This window comes from Pleuronectes platessa, chromosome 5 (assembly GCF_947347685.1).
Source record: "Pleuronectes platessa chromosome 5, fPlePla1.1, whole genome shotgun sequence".
In the NCBI taxonomy this organism is placed as follows: domain Eukaryota; kingdom Metazoa; phylum Chordata; class Actinopteri; order Pleuronectiformes; family Pleuronectidae; genus Pleuronectes; species Pleuronectes platessa.
In genome coordinates this window covers 4,309,738-4,333,750 of record NC_070630.1, presented here as the reverse complement: position 1 = coordinate 4,333,750, position 24,013 = coordinate 4,309,738, and the positions used below count along the sequence as shown (strand labels likewise).

The window sequence follows — 24,013 nt, the reverse complement described above, 5'->3', positions numbered from 1 at the left end:
ACACACCCGTCTATTATTGGAGCTGATTCTATACCTTTATCTCTGAATACATTTTCTCTCATCACTGTTTCCTCCTCTGTGACTTTAATGAATGTCTCCCATTCACCGCACCCATCTCTCCTCCTCCCTCCTCCTCCTCCTCCTCCTCCTCCTCCTCCTCCCTCCTCCTCCTCCTCCTCCTCCTCCTCCTCCTCCTCCTCCTCCTCCTCCTCTTGCTCCCCCGTTCTCCCCGTGTGATGTAAGAGCATCAAGACGGCCGCCCCCGCTCTTCTCTAGTTGATAAAAATGGGTCAGCTTAGCGTTCTCTCTCTATCCAGACGTCTTGTTAACAACACAAACTGTGACAGAGTCGTGCGTTTTGATATCGGGGGGGGGAGACGTTCCCCCTCGGCCTCCTCCCCCCCGGCTGGGAGGGGGGGGGGGGAGGCGACGGGTACCAGATAAATTCCAAACAGCCCCGGAAAAAAAAAAAAATGGGCGAGATAATCCTGTGATCTCTGCCCTTGTGAAGACCTATCCGGAGAGAAGCAGAGGAATGTTCCACCTGTCGTTCTGCTCCATTCTGCTTTTAGCTTCCCTGGAGTCACATGCCCAGGAACACAGCGAGTGCAAGCCAAGCCCCCCCCCCACCACCACCACTACCACTCCCTTCCTCCCTCTCCTGCATAATGCGTCTGAGCTCAGCCACTTTTTTTAATATTCTGCATTCTCCTTCTCTCAACGACAAAACACCCTCTTTCCCTGTAGGATAATCTTATTGATTTCTAACAAGAGTCTGGAGACGATTTATCAAAACGGAGAGCGAGTACTGATACACATCTTTTTCTTCAATAACTAATGCAGTTTGGTTTTCAGCCTATTCTGTTTTCTTTCTTTGTTTTTTCTGCCGACGACAGCAGCAGAGGTAATTCTATGATCATAATGATGGTCGCATTGGAAAATCCTATAAAAATATCGGATCCAATTATGTGCGAGAACGCCGTCACATATACACCAGCACTCTCATTACCCAGCTTCTGTAGCATAAGGCCCATGTGCCGTTGTAATGAGTGAATATTGATTTAGAAGATCCCTCTTATCAGATTCTTTACTGCAAAGGGATATGAGCAGCTTCACAAAAGGTGCACGATATTAATCAACTTCAGCCGAGGGTCATTAGAGCCGCTCTCACGCATTTTAAAAATCTTAAAATGACTTTAGCCTTTCTCCAGGAAAATATAAGCAACAATCCATTGTCATCAACGCAGCTGCTTTGTTGTCATCGTTTTTTAACTGTTGGAATTCTATTAACCGTTTTTCATCTGTGTCCCATTAAACCTGCTGTGGTTGATATTCTGTGCCAACCGCTGTCTTTGTCCTTTTTTTTTGTCACGCAGAGGGCTGCCCTGGTTTATGCAATGGAAATGGTAGGTGCACTCTGGGTAACAATGGCTGGTACTGTGTGTGCCAGCTGGGCTGGAGGGGCACTGGCTGTGACACCTCAATGGAGACGGCCTGCAGTGACGTCAAGGACAACGATGGAGGTAAAAATCACAATCGTTACCTTTCTCTGACACCGGCTGAACATCGGCAGGGACTCGAACACAGTTAGACGATAGAGTCGACCGCACTGTACCGGCGTTATGCTTCCAGGGCGAGGAGGAGGAATGGTTCCCAGTCCGTCACCAGGACATCGGGTTTTTATTAAAAAACAGACTAGCAGGCGTAAAGAAGCACGGAGCATTCGCTGGCCCCGGGAGAAAGTCCCGGCTCTGCCCTCTAACTCGCCCCGAGCAGAGCCAGACACACACACACTAACACACACACACACACACACACTAACACACACACACACATTCACACACACACATAGCCAGCCAGCCAGCCAGGGGGCCGCACCACTCTCGGGGCCAAGTGGGAGACGTGACTTCCTTTCTTCCAGACCTCATTCTGGGCTTAAGCTACGCGCTAGCATCCCTTATTCATGCAGAGGCTGTTTGTCTCCCAGTGACACTGGGCGGGGACCACACGGCTCTCAGTGGCGGAGATTGGGCGCTGCTTGGGATTTGACTGACTCCTGACAGCGGGGTATATTTTTATCACCCATCTGGCCAGATAGACCCTGAAAGCAAAGAGTAGGGAGTCCGATGACCCACTTCGGCAAAGAAACATGCACATCAGCTCCCTCTGCATTGAAACATCTAAATTACAGATTAAAAAGCGCTGCTGGATTTTGGGACGTTCTCCAGGATTAGATCGTGAGGTCGTGTAGTTACATCCCCGTGACACAGATACACAAGTGCTTGGTTTTCTCTTGCCAGGTGTGTGTGCGTCCAGGTATTTGTTAAACGAGAGAATGTGTGTGTGTGTGTTTGACCTTGTCAGATGGCCTGGTGGACTGCATGGATCCGGACTGCTGTCTCCAGTCCACCTGTCACACCACCCCCCTGTGCGTGGGCTCCCCCGACCCGCTGGACATCATCCAGGAGACACAGATGTCCTCGGCACAGAACAACCTGCAGAGCTTCTACGAGCGGGTGCGCTTCCTCGTGGGCCGGGACAGCACCCACATCGTCCCCGGGGCCAACCCCTTCGACGGCAAGTGAGTGACCCGTCCATCCCTCCCACCAGTACACCCCCCCCCCCCTGCACAGTGGGACATTCTGCAGACAGACGAAAGAATTTTACGTCCTCCTCGGGTCTTTCATGCATCGGTTTCCAGTGAGACCTCACTCACTCCCACCAGCTGCTGGATTCAATACGTTTCACATTTGAATTCCACCGCCCTGGTCTGCTTGACTTTGATTGTACACACAGTTTTGTGCGGCTCTGCTCATTTCCATTAGATTCCACAGCGATGCAGTTTGAATCTGCATCCGAGGCTAACCCTCACGCGGGTAATGACTTTTCAGGTGCAAGCAACATATCAATCGGCGGCTTTCTTTTATTTATGTCGGCCAGTGTAAATACAAAGCCACGCTTATTGCAGTGACATCGAGGTGGATGTAAAAATGTTTTGCTCTTTTCAACCCCGGGAACAACAATGTCTGTGTGAGGGAGGCAGCCGTGGGCGATGGAGGCTGAGATGGGCAGGGACTGGTTTCCACACGCCGCTCCGAGGATGATGGACAGATGATGATTGACAAACATAGAATGTGGCAACAAAAAAAAGAAGCAAAAGAGCATTCCCTGGCAAGCGAGGCATCTCATATCCATGTATTGTGATTACTCTTACTGTAATCCATCTGAGGCCCACTCCCAGAGGCAGAGCTCACGACACCCCAGCCACGGGAATCTGAGACGCTTTCCTATCAGGCAGGATGGCTGTCAGAGTCCCGTACGATTCCCCTTCCCTTTCCCTTTGTCTGCGTCTCTTTTCATCTCTAATCGCTCGCGAGGCTCGTGTCACCCTATTTGCATCTCACTTGGTTATGGATCTCTCTCATCTCGACGCGTTATTCTCACTGCGAAACAAAACAATCACAACAAAACAGTGGAAAGTCGGGAATGAGTAAAAATCTTATAGAACGATGACAAATACAGCAGAGAAAACACACAAACTAAGCAGATGTTGTTTGAGGCTTACACACTTACATCTTCCCTCACAATGGAGGTTTCACACGTCACTGTTGCTTTGTGTGTGAAGGACAGATCTGTTTTTAGAAGTGTCCCTGGTCCAGCAGGGTCATTTCCTCTGGTTTAATCATCTTTTTGATTATCGGGTGCTTGTTGAGAATAGTGTGATGATTGCCAAACCTAATGTGTGTTCGGTCTCAGCTCCTGGAAACAGTCTGTATTCAGCCTGTTGGGCTTTAAAGCCGTAGTTTGCTTGTTTCAGACGTGAACTCCTGGTTTGACATTTAGTCTTTTACACATGAAGAAGGCAGCAGCAGATTCTGTGGGTCAGACTCAGTCACAACAACCTCAGTTTATTTTCAAGTTGCCATTTTCATCCGTGTATCTCTTCTCCTTTGATCCTGAGATACATCAGTTGTGCGTCCATCACGCCCACTCACACTCAATGGGACGTTTTCTGACATTTCCAGGGAATGTCCGTGTCAACTGATTGGGACATTTTGTGTTGTCGTATATAAAGTGCATCTGGAGAATATCAGGGAAACACTGGTGTGTGTCTTCAAGCAGCTTAAGAGATACAGAATGATCAGGTTAGAGGTGACACACGTGAGAAATCCTAATCAACACATCCACTCGCTCGCTGTGGATTTACATTTCCCTGCCGCCTCCTCACACGGGCTTCACTCCGACGCCTCGGAGAACCACTCGTAACACACATTGTGACATTTTCCCTCATTGACATTTTTTTTTTTTATCCCCGGGATTTTCAAGAACCACTCAACATTTTGCAGATCTCCACCGGACAGAGGGAAGAGGCGCACGGGATTGAGTAATACTCTTGTCTCTCTCACGAGAAGATGCAGTTCATAAATAAGTAAAAATCGGAGAATCCAGAGATGAGCTGCAAGATTGGAGGGCCCGGGCTCACCTAAAAATATCAGTGGGGATCTATTATTCATGCCTGGTATTCATTCCCCACCCACTGACAGATATGAGCAGTTGTGGCAGGAGGGGGCTCTGGGCTTTAAGATGAGCCTTCCAGGCCCCGGTCCTCGGCATCCTCCCGTTACGCCTGCCCCCCTCCCCACGTCACCCGATCATCCCTCTATTGATCCACTAACCACTTCCTCATGCTAGCAGACATGTTGGAGTGCTATTCCTGATGTTTCGCACCACAAAAAGCTGCAGAGGTGCCACTAAATAAAGCATCTGCCACTGCATGGAATGTCTCGACTCTCCAGCGTGACACACAACACGAGACGCTGCCCGGGCCCCGGCAGTGGACGCTGACTAGAATAGTAAACAGGGATTTTGTCCGTGGAACAATTTGACCTGAAGATTGATAGCTGGCTTATAATAGCAAGGCAGACGCCAGCCCCTTAATTTACAGGCTTGCGCTTTTATCATTTTATTTACAACTCTTTTATTAGCATTAGGGCCGTTAGTGCCTGGAAATCTCTTGTTTTGTTTTTTCCTCATCAGTGTTATATATTTGGAGAGCTGAGAATTTACCTTGGTGTCTCCTCTGTTGCCTCCAACACTGTGCTGCTGCAGTGACTGGGTTGTATCCGCAGCAGGCTTTACCCTGTAATCAAGTCATTTGCATTGGTAATGATGTTTTTGTTGCCTCTGCGCTGATGGTACCATTTATTAGCCCTGCTCATTCAAAGTACTCTATACTTAAGTCTAACGTATATTTTGGGATCTGGTCTGAAATACTACGGAGCTGTGTTGATTCCTCGTGCTGGTGAAATGGAAGTTTCCAAATTGATATTGTACTGCAGCCATACGTCTGTGATATTTATGTTTTGTTAACCAGTGGTTGTACACGCACACATCTGTGGTTTGGGGTTAATTATTAGAAGAAGTAGTGAGTCACTGCTGTTAATATCAATCGGGCTCCTCTCAACACGCAAATTCCAAAAGACCGTTATCCGACAGCAACCTTGATTCACAGCGGCACTTAGAAAAAGCAGATAGTGAAATTTGTCCTGTTGAGACATCGACAGTTTGCTCAGAGCTGCGTCTTCGAATGGTGCAAGTTCTTAATGTCACAGAGTTAGTGGAGCGGAGACAAAATCCATCTCCAGACTTTTTATGGACTGAGTCCTGTCGTCCAAAATACTCCTCCTCAAAAGAAGCCAGAGCCGAGACGGTGTCCTGCCGAGTCCAGGGGCCTCACCTGTTTATCTTTCACCGCATGTCCTCACTCTGCCCTCTGCGGATGATGTACGAGAAACTGGAGGTTGGAGATATTGTCCTTTTTTTCGACTTTATGAAGCGTCCTGGACGAGTGAAATCTCACACATGAGGGGGGGGGGGGGAGTCTCCGTAACGGAACGCTTCATGGTTCCTTTGCTGCTTTTTCCCCCCTCTGCTGTGTTTGATGTCAATATTTAAATCATTTGTCTTGACGGCGAGGAATCATCTCCCCATGTGGCTCACAGAGGCAGCGAGGAGATAGTTCCACTCTCACAGCTCCGTCTGAAGAAAGTGGGGATGATTGCCTCTTCAAACAAGACTCTAAAATAAACTGCCGGCATGAATGATTAGTCGTCGACAGCCAGGCTAACGCTGGGTTAGCTTTAGTAGTAATTCTATGTAAATGAATCTAGAAGGATCTTTGGGTATAAGCTCCAGGATTCAGAGCAGTGTCTCCTCGCTGGTGGTGGTGGACGGCCAAGGTCCTCTGAAGGAGACCCGCCCTAATTAACATAAAACTGGGTTCCTGGGGACCGGGGTAGTGTGGGGTGAATGATCTTGCCTCTGGTAAGGACATGTTGAGGGCAGCTACTAACATGCCAGTGTTAATTGTTTCCAGTATGGGGCAGTGTTTAAAACCCAAATGTATTAAAAATAGCTCCGGTCTAATGAAGAAGTGGCAGCGAGGCATTTTGTTTTGGGGACCGAGTTTTTTTTTTTGCAAACGACTACAGAACCGCGGCTGAGCGTAAGTCGGGTCTCTCTAATGACGAGGGCAGAGCTCAGCGGGGGGGGACGTGATACAGAGAGGTCTGGTCTCATCACTTCACTGAGATCAGCAGTTGAGTTTGGATGACGTCCCTCTATTGATTGGCGGGGACCGATGATCAGATCTAATTTATGCGGCTGCTGGAGACTCCATGTCAGTCTGGAAATCTGTGGAGGTTCCTGATAACCAGCCAAGCAAGTCCTATTATTTCCCACTCGTGCATTCTGTAATGGGAAAGATAAATCCTCCTCCTTCTTCTTTCTTTTTTTTTTAATTAGAGCAAAAGCAAAATAAAGCTTCCTTATCTCATTATCCTGCCGTTCTGGATAGAGACACCCTGAGAGAGAACCTGGGAGGTGTTATTGTGTTCTGATTCTGTCGGAGCGCTCTGCTTTTATTGTGTGCAGAATTTCCTTTTGATAACAACCACCGTTTCCCACTGGTGGATTTCTGTTAGTGCAAGGAAGCAATCATATACTGTTATGGTTATGTCATTGTGCATTGGATCACTGGTGCCTCTACAATGCACTGACATCCAAGATCCTGCTCTTCAACAATTTACACTTTGTCAAAACTGAGATCGCCATTTTTTTTGTGGTGTTGATTCATCTCGATGGTATTTTTGGACTTTCTGGTTATGAGATATCAAACTAACTGCTACTGATATGTGTTTTTAATATTTTAACCATATGTCAGGTGGGCAGATAACTGTAGAAACCCAGCTAAACAAAAGTGTTATGCAATCAAATACCCCCCTGTAGTTTAGAGAAGTGATTTGTGTATTTGTTGTGTATTTGCATTGGTTCAAGTGGTCCATCATTGTAACTGTGTGGCTCCTTATTCACTCCCTAACAGCCATGCTTGTGTCATCCGTGGACAAGTGGTGACCTCGGACGGAACGCCGCTGGTCGGAGTCAACATCAGTTTCATCAACAACCCGTCTTATGGTTACACAATCACCCGGCAGGATGGAAGGTAAGAGCAACACACACAGACACACACACACACAAACACTAACTGCTAACCTAAACGTGCGCTGCGGAGATGATGCAGTGATGCTTACATTATTGTCCGACTGTTGCAGACTGTTGTTTAGCTGTTCGGAATTCTAATGGCGGCACGGAGAGAAGAAATAGAAAAAGAAACCACACAATTGCCACAACAAACTGTGCAGCCATTGATCTGCTTTGCGCTTTCATTTGGTCCAATTTTGGAGTTCTCGGCTCAATTCCCAGAGAAATCAAACAAAGCCCTTCTGGTGCACTCATGAGTTCTGCTTCAGTAGCAACAAGGGAGGGGAAAGCATAAAATATGCCGATTCAAAGCGCCTCACTGGGGCTATGAGGCATAGTGCAGATGGACATTGTGTATTCGACAATGTCAGATTTAGAGAGTTAAGCGCGACATTTAAGTTAAAACACGCGATTAATTCACTGAGCATCCTCCTCCTTTTGTCGTCACTTATGAAATCAGACAATATTTTTGGTCCCCTAACCCAAATGTACTGATCTGAACTGCATCCATAAAATACCACTTACTGACTGCCCTGATTGACGTGGATCATTAGCACTATCTCCTTCAGACGAATCCATACATCTCCTGCCTCGGCGAGAAGCCTCTGACCTTGTCAATAAGCTCATTGTCTCGGTGCCGCTTGATTCATGGCGCTACCACGAGAAGCCGTTTGGAGAAAAAAGATGAATTGTTGTCGTGAAGAGTTTTTTCTAAAAATAACACACGTGGGAACAAGTCGCCCGTGTGGTTTTTTTCCTCCCAGCTGCTCCGGCTCCTCGCGAGTTCCTCACACAACGCGCGGACCAACACAATCCCCCGGTATCTCTCATAGTGGCCGGTGTTAGAGAAGCTTTGTGGAGAACCAAGCCCCCCCCCCCCCCCCCCCCCCCGATCACAGCACAGCAGGATTCGGTGCTTGCTCTCCGAGCCCCACTTCCTCCCGACACCTTTATCAGACACCCTCACCCTAAAGGCCCACATTCCTGCCAGCCGGTTTGATCTGGATCGTTCCTGCCTCCGTCTTCTTGTCACTCTCCTCTTCTTTCTGATTTTACACCCCCCCCCCAAAAAAATCTCTCATCTTCACCTCATCAGCTTGACCTTCCTCGCTCTCCATCCCTTCACGCTCTTCCTCCTCTAATCAGCCCTTAAGCCTTTCCTTTCTGGCCGCTACTCCTTTCCTTGAGCCCAGGTCTCATGTCCTTTCCACCACACTGGCTTTCCTCATCTCCATCCTTTTTCCCATTTATGCATGTCCCATTTTTATTATGCATCCGTCCGTTTTTCCCCTTTTTGCAGAGCTCAGTACTCTTTCTTCTCTTTCGGCCTATATGTGTAAACACTCCTCCATCTCCCAGGTTCCCCCTGTAAACATGCCCAGTCTCCTGCAACTCCCCGGCAATCACTGTAAACACGCTCAGTGCAGCGTGAAATCAGAAATGCACCTGTTCAGCCACTTAGAAATAGGAAAGCTGTCTCAACTCATTTTTATGATGTGTTCTTTATTGTCTAAGGGCTTACTTTTTTAAATTACCTTTTCCACTATCTAGAAAACTTTTTCCGGCCTAAACAAAAGAGGTTAGTTTAGTTTCTTTACAGCTGTGTAGCCATTTTCTGCCTGGCTGAGCTTCGAGACAGACCCGTTCCCTTTTATGCTTTTCTCCAATAATGAGTAAAAGTGTGACATGGAGTCCGGCTTATTGCATTATTAGGTGAGGCGAGGACCTCTATAGGAGCCGTGATGTATAGGAGCACACCGGCCTACTCTCTATGACTTGATTTAAAAGGATCCGTCCTTAAAATAACAACAATTACCTCCAAGCGCCGAGGAGGTAATGTTTTCATCTGCGTTTGTTTATTCGCCTGTAAAATCACAGGTTTACGAAAAAAGCTACTGGACAAATCAACCATGAAACATGATGGAGGGACGTGGTGTAGATCAGGAATAGAACCCATTACATTTAGGTGTGGATCCGGTTCAGGGGTCGGATCTAAGAATTCTTTTAACATTGTGAGATTGTGTGTTTTCCCACATATTCTTGGATTTCTCAGAGAATAATTCATGGATTTTGTTTGAATAAATAAGGCACACTTAGGGGAGAGTGTGTAATTTGGTGCAGATCCACATAAAACGAAAGTCTGGTTTTATAAGGGGATTCAATATTTTGAATTTGCACTTCTTGTACTCGTGATATTTCACCCATTTCAATCACACACACTCTGAAGTGCCCACCACGTTGCATCCTGAGGGTCTGCAGGCTCCTTTTCATCCTCACGAACTCTGCTGTGTCCTCGATGCCGCCCAGTTCATTATAAACACACATTGGCCTCGGAGTGATTGTGTATAATTTGTATGAGGCATGCCAAGTTCACTGGCAGCGGTTAACTCTTCAAGCTCGACGCATTTCCCCAAGGGCACAAGCAGGCAAGGCTGTTGTAGGTTAGCTTAATAAGTTTTGTCACATGGCTTAAGGCTGTTGTCACGATCGATAACGACCAGTGAATCTCACCATCGACTGGTCCCGCGCCGCCCATGGGTATCTGTCCAGAAGTGTTTTGGCCGTGCATAGCCAGAGCCAGCCAGGTGTCACCCGGGCTGACCGGCTGCAGCTGCACGGCTCGCTGACGGATCGCGGCAGCACAAGGGCACCCCCCCCCCCGTCACCACCACAGCCCCCCCCCCCCCCCGCACTGCCGGTTCAACTCACTCCGCTCCCACCGAGCCAAGGGCAAAACACCAAGGGCGGAAACAAACCGTTGTTTATCGCCACAGCCAATCAGATGTTCCCCCTCAAGGGAAGCTAGATTGAGCAGATTCTTTATATAGGAGCTTAAACCAGGAGGGATTTTTCCCCCCGTTTAGAGGCCATTACTTGGACCTGCTTCTTTACCTGTAAAGGATGTTTCCCATGCGAGGATAAGGCCCCGTCCCCCGAGCCCCCCCCCCCGGTGACCCGTGGCTAATTGGCTCTTAAAGAGAAGTGACAAGCGCTGCAGAAGTCCGGTGCAGGTGCCGGCGCGGCGTTGTCACCGTGCAGCAGTTAGAGGTGATGAAATCGCCCGAGCTCAGCCTGTTTTTGCCGAGACCCACTCAGGTCAGTGCAGAGGCAGAGGGCCCTTAATGCAACAGTAGATGGGATTGCATTGCAGGGCTTTTAGACTGATGTAAGAGTGGACAGCCTTCGTCTCAGAGATCGATAGAGAGGTGGCGGCTGCTTCCATCCTGCAGCACAAATCTCTTTCTCTCCCACATATAAATGTGAGCACAGGAGCAGTGAATCACACTCACACTCACACACACACACACACACACAGAGAAGTGAAACAGTCATATCTGAGCTCATGCGTTTACTGTACTTCAAATAAGATATACTGATTATAGCGCTAATTAAGAGATGTGCTTATTAGATTGTGATCAATCATCCAGTTGCATTTTTTCCGCCTGTGTGTGCCTGAAAGATAATGCTGAACAATGAAACTCCATCTTTTTTTCAACCCCCCCATTTATCAAAATGAGACTTTATGACTCTTTGATATGCTCTAACAACACTTAATTAGAAAATTACCCATTAAATTCCCTGCAAATTGTTGTTTTTTTCCATTTTACTGTGTTACACGCATTGTTTGCTTTGTGTGTTTCAAATATATTTATTAACATTCATCCTCGCTGACATTCTCCATGTCTGTGTTCCAGTTTTGACTTGGTGACCAACGGGGGCGTCGCCATCGCCCTGCACTTTGAGCGCGCTCCATTCATCACCCAGGAGCACACGCTCTGGCTGCCGTGGGGCCGCTTCTTCGTGATGGACACCATCGTGATGCGGCACGAGGAGAACGACATCCCGAGCTGCGACATCAGCGGCTTCACCCGGCCGAGCCCCGTGGTGTCGCCGGCCGCGCTCACCGCCTTCGCCGGCTCCTGCGCCGAGCGGGGGACCGTGGTGCCCGAGATCCAGGTGATTCCCCCCCCCCCCAGCCTGCTTTACCTTCTGCCACTGCAGCTTGTGATCCACACGGGTCTCTCCTCCCAAAAAATGATTCATGCCGCACATCTGGGAGAGACCACCGAGACTATCCATCAAGCACAAGTGTGATGGTGACTCCGGCTCAGGGCGGTCCTGTGATTTTATCTCTCTGGTGTAATTGGTCTCGTGGAACTCGGACAATCCACCGTGTACGTTTTACCGTCCGGCCGCAGAGTGATGATGATTACCTCCACGGCAGAAAACCGACTGGACGTTTTTTAATTTCTCCAGGGTTGTTAGCCCCCAGGTTAAAAGCGTGCGTGTGCCAAATTGAAAGGATTTGTGTTTTTTATATTGACTGTATATATATATATTTTTGATATCTGTCCAAATTGACTTCATGTAATTTGTCTTGTTGCGGCCAGAACACACCTGCATGGGCCTGTGGCTGCACCGGGTCTAGCAGGCGTCTCTGTGCCCTTCCCTAATTACTTTGTCTCCCAGTTTGCTTCATAAGATTTATGGCATATCAGTGGATTTAGTTATGGAGTCCGCTCTATTTATAGCAGCCTCGTCTTTTCCTTGAGCTCTGATGAGAGGAAGCAGATTGCACGTGACGCCCAGTGAGTCTGTGCGTAGTTGTTTTAATTGTCGTCCTCTTGTCGCTCCGTGGAGATGAGCGACCAGAGGTGACTTAAATAGAGCAGAGCAGAGTTGGTCAACCAGAGCTGCTCAGTCGACCCTTGATCCTGACCTACTCCTGCCTCCTCGAGAGGTCGCAGGTCTGACCTCAGCTGAAATATCCAAATTAACTTTTAATAATATCGCGCTATAAAATCCCTGAGCCCGGGGGGGAGGGGGGGAGCTCTTGTGATGCCTTTGTCATATGGATTGTGGGGAAAGGCTATTGTCCTAATGAAGGACCTGGTATTATTCAGTCAATTATGAAAAATACTCACTGGAGTACATAATGACGAAATCCGTCATCGCACTTGAGTGTAATTGTCGTCCGATTGATATTTTGTAATTCCCCTCGGGTCCAAATATTCAGCTTGAGATGAGGCTGCGAAAAAATATCTGACCAAGGTGAGAGTGGCCGCTGACCAGAGAAATGACAAATTGACAATCTGCCTGAAGAAAAGATGACTTATCACTTTTTAACGCAGACACAAACCCTGCAGACAATAAGTTTCTAATCAGTTTAGCATTTACAGCGCGGCCGGCTAACGATTTGTGTCTTTCTCTTTCTGTCGTCAATAAGCATTTTGTTGTTTTGTTGTGTGTCCGCAGTCGCTGCAGGAGGAAGTGCCTATTCCAGGATCAGATATGAAACTGGGCTATTTAAGCAGCAGGACCCCAGGTTACAAGTCCATCCTGAGAGTGACCCTCAGCCACTCCAGCATCCCTTTCAACCTGATGAAGGTTCACCTCATGGTGGCCGTGGAGGGCCGGCTGTTCAGAAAGTGGTTTCCCGCAGCCCCCAACCTCTCGTACTACTTTGTGTGGGACAAGGCTGACGTCTACAGCCAGAAGGTCTACGGCCTGTCTGAAGCCTTCGGTGAGTAGAGTGTAAATCGAATATACACAATAATGCTTAGTTTACACACAGAGTTCACTAATGCTGGTTTTTTGTTTTTTATTCTCTCCTCCCAGTATCTGTGGGTTTCGAGTACGAGTCCTGTCCTGATCTTATCCTTTGGGAGAAGAGGACGGCTGTTCTACAGGGATACGAACTCACAGCCTCCAAACTGGGAGGCTGGACCATAGACAAGCACCATGCTTTAAATATCCAGAGTGGTGAGTCAGCGCCTAATCCTCTGTTTTTAAATTCCCCATGCTCGGCCTCTCATTCATCAAAACACAGTCCCCAGAGGATAATTATGAACTGCAAGAAATCTCAACAATCAGCACATTATATCTTCCATTGTTAAAAAATGTTTTAAACTATCACAGAGACGTAAATACACCTGTTCTCCGTGCAGGTCTAGTTAATGTAGGAAGCTTCTAAGAATTTGTCTCAGCACAATGCAGATTTCTTTTTATAGTAACTGGAGCACGGGTCTGTGGTGATGCTGGTTTGCACTTTTCTTTATGAAACAGTAAAGGTGACCTTTAGTAATTTAGTGAAAATTACAGATATAAGGACAATTATTCAATTTTAGCTTCATTTAAAATAAATACATAATTTAACTATGACCTTTTTACTTAAGTTAAGTTTAAGATGGCCCCAGTTTTTTGCACTGCACTCCTTAAGTTGGCTGCTCCCTGTCACATTTTACACTTATGATCCAGAATGTGGCCCAGAGTGCACCTAAGTACCCCCATGTCCACGCCGAGCCTTTGTGTGATGCTTTTAGTGCAACATTGAATTGTCCCCCCCCTGTCAATAGCATTCTGGGTCTTTTCCCCCCTCAGATAGGTCTCACTTCTTTTATTACCGCTGTCCGTTTTTTAAGGTGGGGGGGGTGGGATCTATTTTCTTATTGCCAGCGAATTACTCCTGAAAGGCAGGAGGGGGGGGGGGGGGGGGGGGTCTGTGAGGGGCTCATCAGAGGAGATGAGGCCTACTTACATGAAAAGTGCTCGGGACGGTGGCACTTTGATCCATCGCACTAAAACCTGCTGAGTCTGAATGTGTGCTGTCCGGGAGGAAGGAGGGAGCAGCGACTTGCCCCCGCATCACCTCCTCCGCCTCCGCCCCTGCTTCCTCCAGCCCCTCCACCCTGTGGCACCTCAGTGTCGGGTACATGCCCAGCATTTTTTAGAATCTTCCCTAATTTAATTGCCACCAGTCTGCTCCTCGCAGCAGCAGCAGCAGCAGCAGCGGACCCTAAGATTAAATCATGTCCCGGGAAGGGGACGCTTGGCTGATCCTTTCCGATGGACCAAATGTTTTGCTGCTCAAAGAAACTCAGGTCGGCGAGAACCATCAGGAGCAGAAACACATGCAGATGCTCTATTTCAAATATGATTACATCGACTGGGCAGCAGGAACATCTTTACATTTGCATATCTGAAATCTCTCCAAGAGAAGATTGGCAACGCTAATGGAAGCAAAGTGTGTGTGTGTGCTTGTGTGTGTGTGTGTGTGTGTGTGTGCATCTGTGGGTGTGAGCTTGACTCCTGCACGCGAGCCGCACTCATGCTGCCTATTTTTGCCGCTGCACAAATCCGGCGGAGGTAGAAAAGAGGGCGAGATGCAATTTTTTACTCGAGGAAAGTCAATTTCTCTGAGCCTGTGTGGTAATTTTCCAGCTCCGAGAGACTCCACTCGTGCCGAGGGCTTTTTGGTCTGTGCCTGTGTTTCACCTCTATATGCAAACGTGAGTCACTCGGAGCAGCTTTCGTGGCCTGAGTTGGCAGAGCTGCACACACAGAGAAGTGTTTCTCTGTTAAATTGACATCTCATGTGCATTTGAACAGAAGAAACCTGCAGAATCAGTGGAAGCTTTTCAAACTCTCTCTCCTACTACACCCGTCCAGCAGGAACAAGGCCACATGCAGTTAGCGTCCCACTTTAATCTTGTTGTTCGCCACTCGCTAATTGCACCTCACATTATTTCACACACACAATCACACACACACACGAATCAGCGCGAGTATCTTAGTTATTTAATTAAATCTTGTGACATGAAATTTTCAAACATATTTGCAAAGCCCTCTGTGTGTCTCTACACCCCAGACTGGAAATCTGTTCCCAGCAGATTCCAATTTGATTTGCATATTTCTGGATCTGTAGCTGCCAGAATCCGGATGTAACTTTACTCTGCTTTCAATATTAATTTTTTTTTTTTATTGGAGTGAAACTGCAGACGGTATTTCCTCCATATAATCGAATAAGAATAATGATAACAGCTAATGAAGTAATATAAATTTCATAAACAAGTTGTGGAGCTGGAGTTAATATATGCATGTAAGCATAAAAACTAATTGGGTGCAGCCTTTATTATCACTGTGGTGAAAAGAGGAGGTTATAAAAATGTTAATGCATTTCCCAGTGTAACTGTTGACTCTAGTTTTTAGCACAGCTAGTTTTATAACATTATATAACTAAGTTTATTAATTGTTAAATATATTTTTGCACATTATTACATATGGTAATTTTAGTGCCTCTGAAAATTTTAATTCTACTTCAGAATCAGAATCAGAATTCTTGTTATTGCCGTGTATATTTGCACATACAGGAAATTGCCTTGGTGTGGTTGGTGCACTGTACAAACAACAATATAAAAACAACAATAGAACAACAATATATACAGTAAGCACAACAATATATACAGTAAGAACAATATATACAGTATATATATACAACACCTTTTCCTTTTGTGACATATTTAAGATGCTCTTGTTTCTGTGTAATCGTTCATCTTTAACAAGTTTGTTCCTGAGGAGAAGATGGCCTGGATTTTTTTTCCAGGGGCCAAAATGTCCCTGGAATGAGTAGCACACAAAAAGAATAACACAAAAACAAGGCTGGACTTGTAGAGTGTCAGTCGGCTGAAGGCTCTTTGACTTGATGACTTTCAGGGGGTGGGGGGGGGGGGGGCCTCAAAACCACTTAGGACCCACTGCTCTTTGTTTGGTTTAATCTTGCTTCCAATCTTTAGCCCCCCAGCCTTGAAACTGCTGAACCCAAACAGGTTCCAGGTGTTACATGTTTCTTTCCTGTGTGTCCTCATTAGGGATCCTTCACATGGGAAACGGGGAGAACGTCTTCATCTCCCAGCAGCCTCCTGTGATCGGCAGCGTGATGGGCAACGGGCGAAGGCGCAGCATCTCCTGCCCGAGCTGCAACGGCCTGGCGGACGGGAACAAGCTGCTGGCCCCCGTGGCTCTGGCCTGCGGCTCGGACGGGAGTCTCTACGTGGGGGACTTCAACTACGTGAGGAGGATCTTCACCACGGGGAATGTCACCAGCGTCCTGGAGCTCAGGTAACCCGAGGAGTCGCCTTACTAACGGTCACTTCAGAGCCGAGGCCTCAGATGGGCTCGCGCACAGGTCATAAACCACCGAGGGCGGTTGAGATAGAGAGAAAAGCCCTAAAGGCCCCAGGATGGATGGTCTCTCCTCTCTGGTCCACCTGTATCAGCTGGAGCTCGGCCCTGATAGAGGGTGGAGAGGATGTAACGGGCTCTTAAGGGAAAGAATGTTCCAAGTATAAGATGAATCTGTTTTTGAGTGGAAATCTGAAGGCTTTGCATGATTCTCTCTTATTTTAATTCTTTTTTTTAACTAACAACTAACATTTCCTCTCCTTTTCTCTTCCTCTTCTCATTTCCTGCTGCTTTTGTCAAACTGAAAGAAATAAAGACTTCAGGCATAGGTAAGCCGCCCCAGCATTTGTCCAAATCACGATGAAGAAGTGTACAGTCCACATACTTGATGCAGAAGTTGACCTTTAAAGCCAATTTCACACAGGCAGCGGGAAGATCCTTTATTAAAACACTGACCGCATCAGCTCCATCTTCATAAAGCTGTCGATTTTCGGGGGGGGGGGGTCCTCCGAGCTGATCTCTGGATTCAGTGGCTTGTTCACTTCTGTGTGTTTGCGTCTGTACGTGTGATTTCAGAGAGAAGATCCAGTTAATTGATGAGTCAATAGAGGCCGTACTTTCACTCAGGGTTAATAACAAGGAGTCAGGCACTGTCCGATATAATGTAATTTATGCAATTGTCACAAACGTGTGATGTGTTGAATAAACAACACCTGAGTACAGTAGGATATAAAACCGGAGCAATGCAACACAACTCCACTGCAACAAATCCAACCTTCATGAAAGACGTGTTTGTTTTTTTATCCTGGCAGTGTCAGAGAAATGTTGCAGGATGAACTAATTCCTATTGAAGGAACAATATTTGAAAAGTATTGAAAGGGCCCTAAAAATAAAGATTTGTCGCTGAATTAAATCAACGGCTTCCTGACGGCGTCGATGTAAAAATCTGATTAAGACCTGATTTGATGAAGTTTTTATTTACAAAGCCTCCTGAAGTGGCAGCTCGGTGAAGATTGTATCAATGGCTTAAGATGCACAAATACTAATTTTCAGTGGCAGGAGGCGGCGGGGGAAATCTCTGGTTGCTGTCTTTAGATATCATGTCTGCGGCAAAGGGTTATTGATTGACTTTCTATTGTGGGGGGGGGGGGGGGGGGGAGGAGGGCAGGTCTTCAGCAGGGGAACATGTTGTCAAGCTGAAGATGAAAAAACCTTGTGATTCTGGTCAATGGCCTCTAAAATGACCAGATTAATAAACCAGTCAGACCCAGTTTACTGGTGTTAGAGTCTCTGCAGGAGCAGCAACAGACAGCGGCCTCTTGTCTGTTCTGCTCTTGTGAACACGATATCTCAGGAACGCCACGAAGGAATTTCTTCAAATTTTGCAGAAACATTCTATTTGATTCAAAAAGGAACTGATTCAATTTTGGTTGTTGTAGGTCAAAGGTTTCTGTCACAGTGATCTTGTGAACTTGATATATCGGGAAGCACCTACAGGTAATTTCATTACTTCTGGGCTTTTTGGAGGTCAAAGGTCACTCTGACCTCACCAACCCTCCCCCCTCCCCCCCTTCTGAACATGTGAGCTTAACAACACCTCGAGATAATTCTTTCAAAATTGGCACCAACATTCACTTATGACTCAGGGATTAATGGATTAGATCTGGGAGGTCAAAGGTCAATGTCACAGTGACAATTCTGATCAGCTGTCTCTCAAACTCAAAGATTAGTTTATTAGATTTCAGTGGTCATAGGTCACAGTGATCTCATATGGGCCTGAAAATAAACAGTGGGGATGCAGGGTGAGTAATTCTACTTCCCACTGTGCAACCACCTCCTCTCTGTACTTCTTACGTGTCTTTGTGCAGAACAAAAATGTTATCATACGTACAGGAGCTTATAAACCTCTCTCACACACACACACACACACATGATCTGTTTGCCAGTGCGAGACTAAAGAAATGTCAGGGCTCTGTTCCTTTGGCCTCGGCCCTGAGAGCATATTTGCAAATTATGAAGGAGCTACATCCTGGTAAACACAGCGTGTGTCTGTTTAAAATGGGTGGCTGCCTCCTGTCCGTGAGCGAGCTCGCGGTCGGACTGGATGCCGGCTGATCTCACCGCGGTGTTCATTGACCCCCTACTAAGGGTGTCCCCATCCACTCCACACACACGCTCCCTCCATTGCCACACCAGCATGCGGCAAAATCCAATTATCTTCTACAAACTAGATGTTGTCAGTGAATATAGATGGAATATATGGCCGTAGCTCAAGGTCAGGCAACAGCGCCTCATAGTTTCAAACACCACGGGGGGTCCAGGACTGTTCGACATGCAACTGGGAGCTGATAAGGTATCAGCTGAATGCACATGGCAGATAGAATGCAAAGCAGGATCCGGTTATTGAGGCTTGCTACTGACCTACTACTCCGAGGCCCCTGTCAACACACACACAGGTATCTTTTTAAAACAAAGCTTTATTCTGGGAGTTTCGGCCTCGCAGGTGTAATCTGTGAATAAAAATCTGGCTTTTTGCAGGAAACCTCCATCGAAAGTGGAGATTTTCTCAAACACGGTGGATAGAGTTTTATGCTTGTGTTGTTGTTAGTCCAACACAAAAGCTAATAACGTTTTTTTTTTATCGGTTTGCCTGTAAAGATCAACTGATATGAGCCTTTCAAAGATGAACCTGCATCAGCTCATAGATTCAAGATTCAAGAGTTTTATCAAATTTATTATAAACTAATGTAAAATAGAATATCAACAATTTAAAATATGAAATAAGATATATATATCTAAATATATATATACAGCTGAAGAAAGAAAAACAGCAGTGCAATTTTGTGCAATAGTGCAAATATGCCACGGTGCTTATTTAGTGGAGTTATTGCAGTTGGGAGGAGTTTAAAAGTCTTATGGCCTGGGGGGTGGTGCGGGCCCGGATATGTTGCTGGTGTGAAATCTTTTATTTTTACAGAAAAAACAATACAGGAAAGATATACATTGAGGTTTTATGTACCTGTAAAAAAAACTGTAAAATATCAATTCCACTTCTTTGTCATAAGGGATCTTTACCAATTCACTTTTGCTGTTATATATATATATATATTTTGGTTGTTAAAGGTCAAAAATATAAATATTATATGATTTGCAAAATATTTAAAGTATAAATACACAGCAGTTGTTTTTCTAAAGCAGCCACTTGCACCTGGACCTTCAAACCAACACATCAGTCAAACTGGTCAGTGGTCAGATCTTTTGACGTGTGTGCGCCTGAGGTTCGCTGTCATCACTGATTCAATGAAGGTCAATTGTCATTTAAAATCATGCACCGACCGGAGTTGACAATCCCACAGAACCTCCAGTCCTGTGATCTCGTTGCGTTATAGAAAATATATGAGCTGTGGCACAACGTCTGGCACGTCGACCACCAGCTCAAGGTTGTAGTTGAAATTCTGTCTTAATCCACTTTGAGTGATGCCCTGCTGACAGGTTTCTCCATAATGCTTATCAGATCTGGCAGAACTGTGTTGTATCCTGACCTGAGAACTCTGGTTATCTGCAAGAGGGGGGGGGGGGGGGGGTGACCAGCAGTATAAAGACCTAACAAAACAAGGAGGCTCAATTTACAACGATTCAATTAAATGAACTCATCCAAACTGTACGTTTACAGTTAAACTCTGCATTTATGCTTTTATCGAGTAGCCAGATAGTTGGTGATACATTTTCTGAGCCTGGCTGGACATATCATTTAATATCTTTCAGGTTTTGCCTTATTGCTTGATCTATCCACTTCATTTCGTATTCTGCATATGCCTAGAATCCGGGAAATCATGCACATAGCCACAGTCTTTCTGTTCACATCTCTGACACCTGCAGATGAAAAGCTTTCATTTGGGGCCATTTGGGCCTTGTGCTGTTTTAACGGGAGCTCGGGCGAGCTTGTGAAAAATCTTTATTCAACCTCCACCGGTGCCAGTATCCTGTGGTTTAAAGTGGCACTGGGCCTTTAGCGTCACTGTGTCATGCTTTAATATGTTCACATGGCCTTTTGTTTGCAAGGAATAGGGGGTGGAGGGGGCGGGGGGGGGGGGGGGGGGTCAGGGATGAGGTGGGTTTAGTGTGAGGGTTCTTTGGACGTGTCTGCAGTCGTCTTTGTTTGGTGACACCAATCCTGACGAGGAGTTTTGGCTCTTTTGTCTGTCTGTCTGTCAGGTTGGGGGGGGGGGGGGGGGCAACCTCCTGTGTGTGTGTGTGTGTGTGCAAGGCTTACCTTGTTGACTTGGTTAGGGGGGTTTAAAGGGATGTTTTTTGGTGTTGTTGTTGTTGCCTGATGGATACATAATGTGTTTGGATTGCAGCTTCAGCAGCACATTTCTGTTTGTCTAAAAAAAAAAAAAAAAAAAACAGTCCCAGGGGAAATAGAAAAACATACATGTGTGTAGTCGTTCAAGCGATACGCAGCAGCTCCCTGCCACTGTGTGTGTGCGACTGTGTGTGTGTGTGTGTGTGTTTCATGTTGTTGCTCTCAGATGGTATCACAGAGATTTCTCGGGGCCAGGGGAGGAATTTTAATTAGGATTTCTGTCACAAAGTCTTTAGAGTCCAACTAAACCCATCATTTCTCTTTAGTCGTCTCCCATTCTCAATTCAACATCACTACCTCGTCCATGATTTGAAATAAGGTGGAGACGTGTATTAGTACACAGGAAAGTATGTTCAGATATCAGTGCATGTGGAGGAGATGAGAACCCACTCACTTTTTGACAACAGGGATTGTTCCACTGAGCCGAACTCTTGAAGATGAGTTACAAGCTCCATCATCATGTCATGTTTAATCTCATTCTGTTTTTTCCTTTTTCCGTGTCATTGGTTTAAACTCTAATTGTCCCCAATTGACTCTCTAAGTGGCTTTTGAATCCATTTTAATTGTATTACACAATGTTTCTTATTGAAAGCACTGTAGCCCCTCCAGCTTTATTGACCTCCTCCTCCTCCTCCTCCTCCTCCTCATCTTCCTCTCTTGTTCCCTCCTTCCCTCCAGCAACAGCCCCGCTCACAAGTACTATCTGGCCACCAGTCCGGTGAACGGCGCCGTGTACCTCTCGGACACCAGCAGCAGGAAGGTCTTCAAGGTCAAGTCCCTGAACGTGGTGAAGGACGTGGCCAAGAACCTGGAGCTGCTGGCCGGCACCGGGGACCAGTGTCTCCCGTACGACGACACCCGCTGCGGGGACGGGGGGAAAGCGGTCGAGGCCACGCTCACGAACCCCAGAGGTAACGAATGGATGTTATTATAACCAGTGTAGTGTGTCGGGGGGGGTCGGTTCATCATGTGGACTCTTCAGATTCTCTTCTCTCGGTTATTATAATAACATAATTTTTTTTTTTTTAAAGCCTGCCTCTCCATGTGTTATCCTGGGGTCTTTTTTTATTCTCGTTGCTTCCATATTTGGATGATGCATTAGTCATTAGATCACATGCTCTCTCTTTGTCCTCCGCTGGGATGAAGTCGTGATTCATATGCACTGAAATAACACTCCGGTCCCTCGGAGATGGGCAACATGTATAGACCAGGTTTGAGTTGAACAGAGAATATTTGTCTCTAAAGGCTGAGCATGTTCATCTGTGTTTAAATACACGTTGTGATGGAAGAACACAGATAAAGTCACTGTTCTGTGCTTCCTTGTTGTTTGAGGCCGAGAGCAAAAGAGCAAAGAAACTGCATCGATGGAATTTTCGCTGTAATTGAATCAATGCCTACAGTACTATTCATCTATTTTGATGTTTCAATTGTTCCCCCGGCTATTGATTGAACAAATCAATCCTAGCATTAGTTTCATTGCCGTGATTACTCTTTAATTTCAACCCCTAACGAATAGCCCCGAATTGCAATTAGCGGTGTTCAGTCCTCACATTAGCTCCCCGATAAACAAAATGACCGATGAGTGTTTTACTCCCCTGTCCGCCGTGTGACTCTGTCTTTGCAGGAATCACGGTGGATAAATACGGTGTGATCTTCTTCGTGGACGGGACTATGATTCGCCGGATTGATCAGAACGGCATCATCTCCACCCTGCTGGGCTTCAACGACCTGACCTCTGCCCGACCCCTCAGCTGCGACGCTGTGATGGACATCTCTCAGGTAGCTCTCTGACCCCCCCCCCCCCGGCCAGCGTGTGCTTTCCTGTCTCTCAGCCAACGCCGCTCTCCTTGACTGACCCTGGTCCCCGGCACACCGAGAGCTTTTGTTTGTGTTGATGGAAACTCTGTGCCGGGGATCCAGTAGCCCCTCGTTTTTTTTTGTTGTTTTTGTTTATCGGCCACATGATGCCAGTTTTTCAGATTCACTTGCAGAGGATACAGAGGAAGAGAGTTAGAGCTTACAGGCATTTAGCCGTCTGTTGGGATTCTGCCTCCAGCTTTCAAACTGAATACCGTTTCCTGTGTTCACCTGAACCCATGTAGGTGAATTTTTTATAACTGTGGTATGTCAGGAATGATGACGACGGATAAATGAAATAGTTCTCAGGTCATTTTTATTTTTTGAAAAAGGAAATTTCTTTTTTAACACGAGGGACAAGAAAAACATCAAAATACAACATGACAGTAGAATAACTATAAACTAAATACTATATACACAATGCAAAGCGGAAGTAGAATACATTTAAATTCACTCTGATCTGATATCAGTCCCGTAAATATGCCTGATTTCTTTTTTCATATGTTAAATATAGTGAAAAACAAATCCTGGATCCTGATCTGCACCAGAGTTGATTGGTTTCTTCCTCTTTTAATCTTCCTTATAACAAACAACAAGCAAAGAATGAAATCATAACCTCCTCGGCGGCAATAAAAAACGAGGAGTGATTATAACAAAATCTAAAATAAGAACAAAATAAAGTTCTTATAAAGTCTTATCTGAGAGTAGAGGCTCACAGTGTGTGGTGTATTTGACTTATGCATGTTTATAGCTTTAGAATAAATTACATTTTTGATGTTGCTGTATTTCTTTTAAAAGCAAACCCTGCATCTCTGACCAGAAAGGAGAGGATGTTAAATTCACTGCATTACGGACGCTCTGGATTCACCACGACGGATTTAATTGGCCCGAGAGATAATGAATTCAGGAAAGCGGGCCCCAAACACAGCTGTGCAGGCTTTGGCGTATTATAAAAAATTTAAATCATCTTACGGGTTAACACACAAATACGTATAAATAATGAAAATGAGCAGTTAATTGGCCTCGGTCCAGAGCGGGGAGGAAATCACAGGAAGTCCCAGGAGCTGCCTCGCCTACGTCAAGTGGCCAAACGTCCACAAACACAAAGGGCCACTGACCTATAGCTGTAGGGGGATGACAAGGGTGACCTTTGACCTCACGTGCTCTCAATTCAGTCATGCACGCAAAAGCATATACAGGCACACACACATATGGGCATATGTACCATACTGCTACACCAGACAGACCCCCCCCCCCCCCTCCCCCCTCCCCGAGGCAAGGGCGCTGCAC

The 24,013-nt window shown here is 46.2% G+C and overlaps 1 protein-coding gene across 1 annotated transcript in view; it reads left to right on the top strand.

Annotated features, from left to right (window-relative positions):
• Positions 1–24,013, top strand: part of tenm4 (teneurin transmembrane protein 4) — a 107,784-nt gene that overhangs the window by 55,358 nt on the left and 28,413 nt on the right. The window contains exons 11-19 of the mRNA XM_053423116.1: positions 1,377–1,523; positions 2,365–2,581; positions 7,382–7,501; positions 11,235–11,496; positions 12,796–13,063; positions 13,159–13,302; positions 16,188–16,437; positions 21,545–21,777; positions 22,491–22,645. Coding sequence (XP_053279091.1) covers positions 1,377–1,523; positions 2,365–2,581; positions 7,382–7,501; positions 11,235–11,496; positions 12,796–13,063; positions 13,159–13,302; positions 16,188–16,437; positions 21,545–21,777; positions 22,491–22,645 — 1,796 coding nt within the window. The remainder of the gene's footprint in view (positions 1–1,376; positions 1,524–2,364; positions 2,582–7,381; positions 7,502–11,234; positions 11,497–12,795; positions 13,064–13,158; positions 13,303–16,187; positions 16,438–21,544; positions 21,778–22,490; positions 22,646–24,013) is intronic.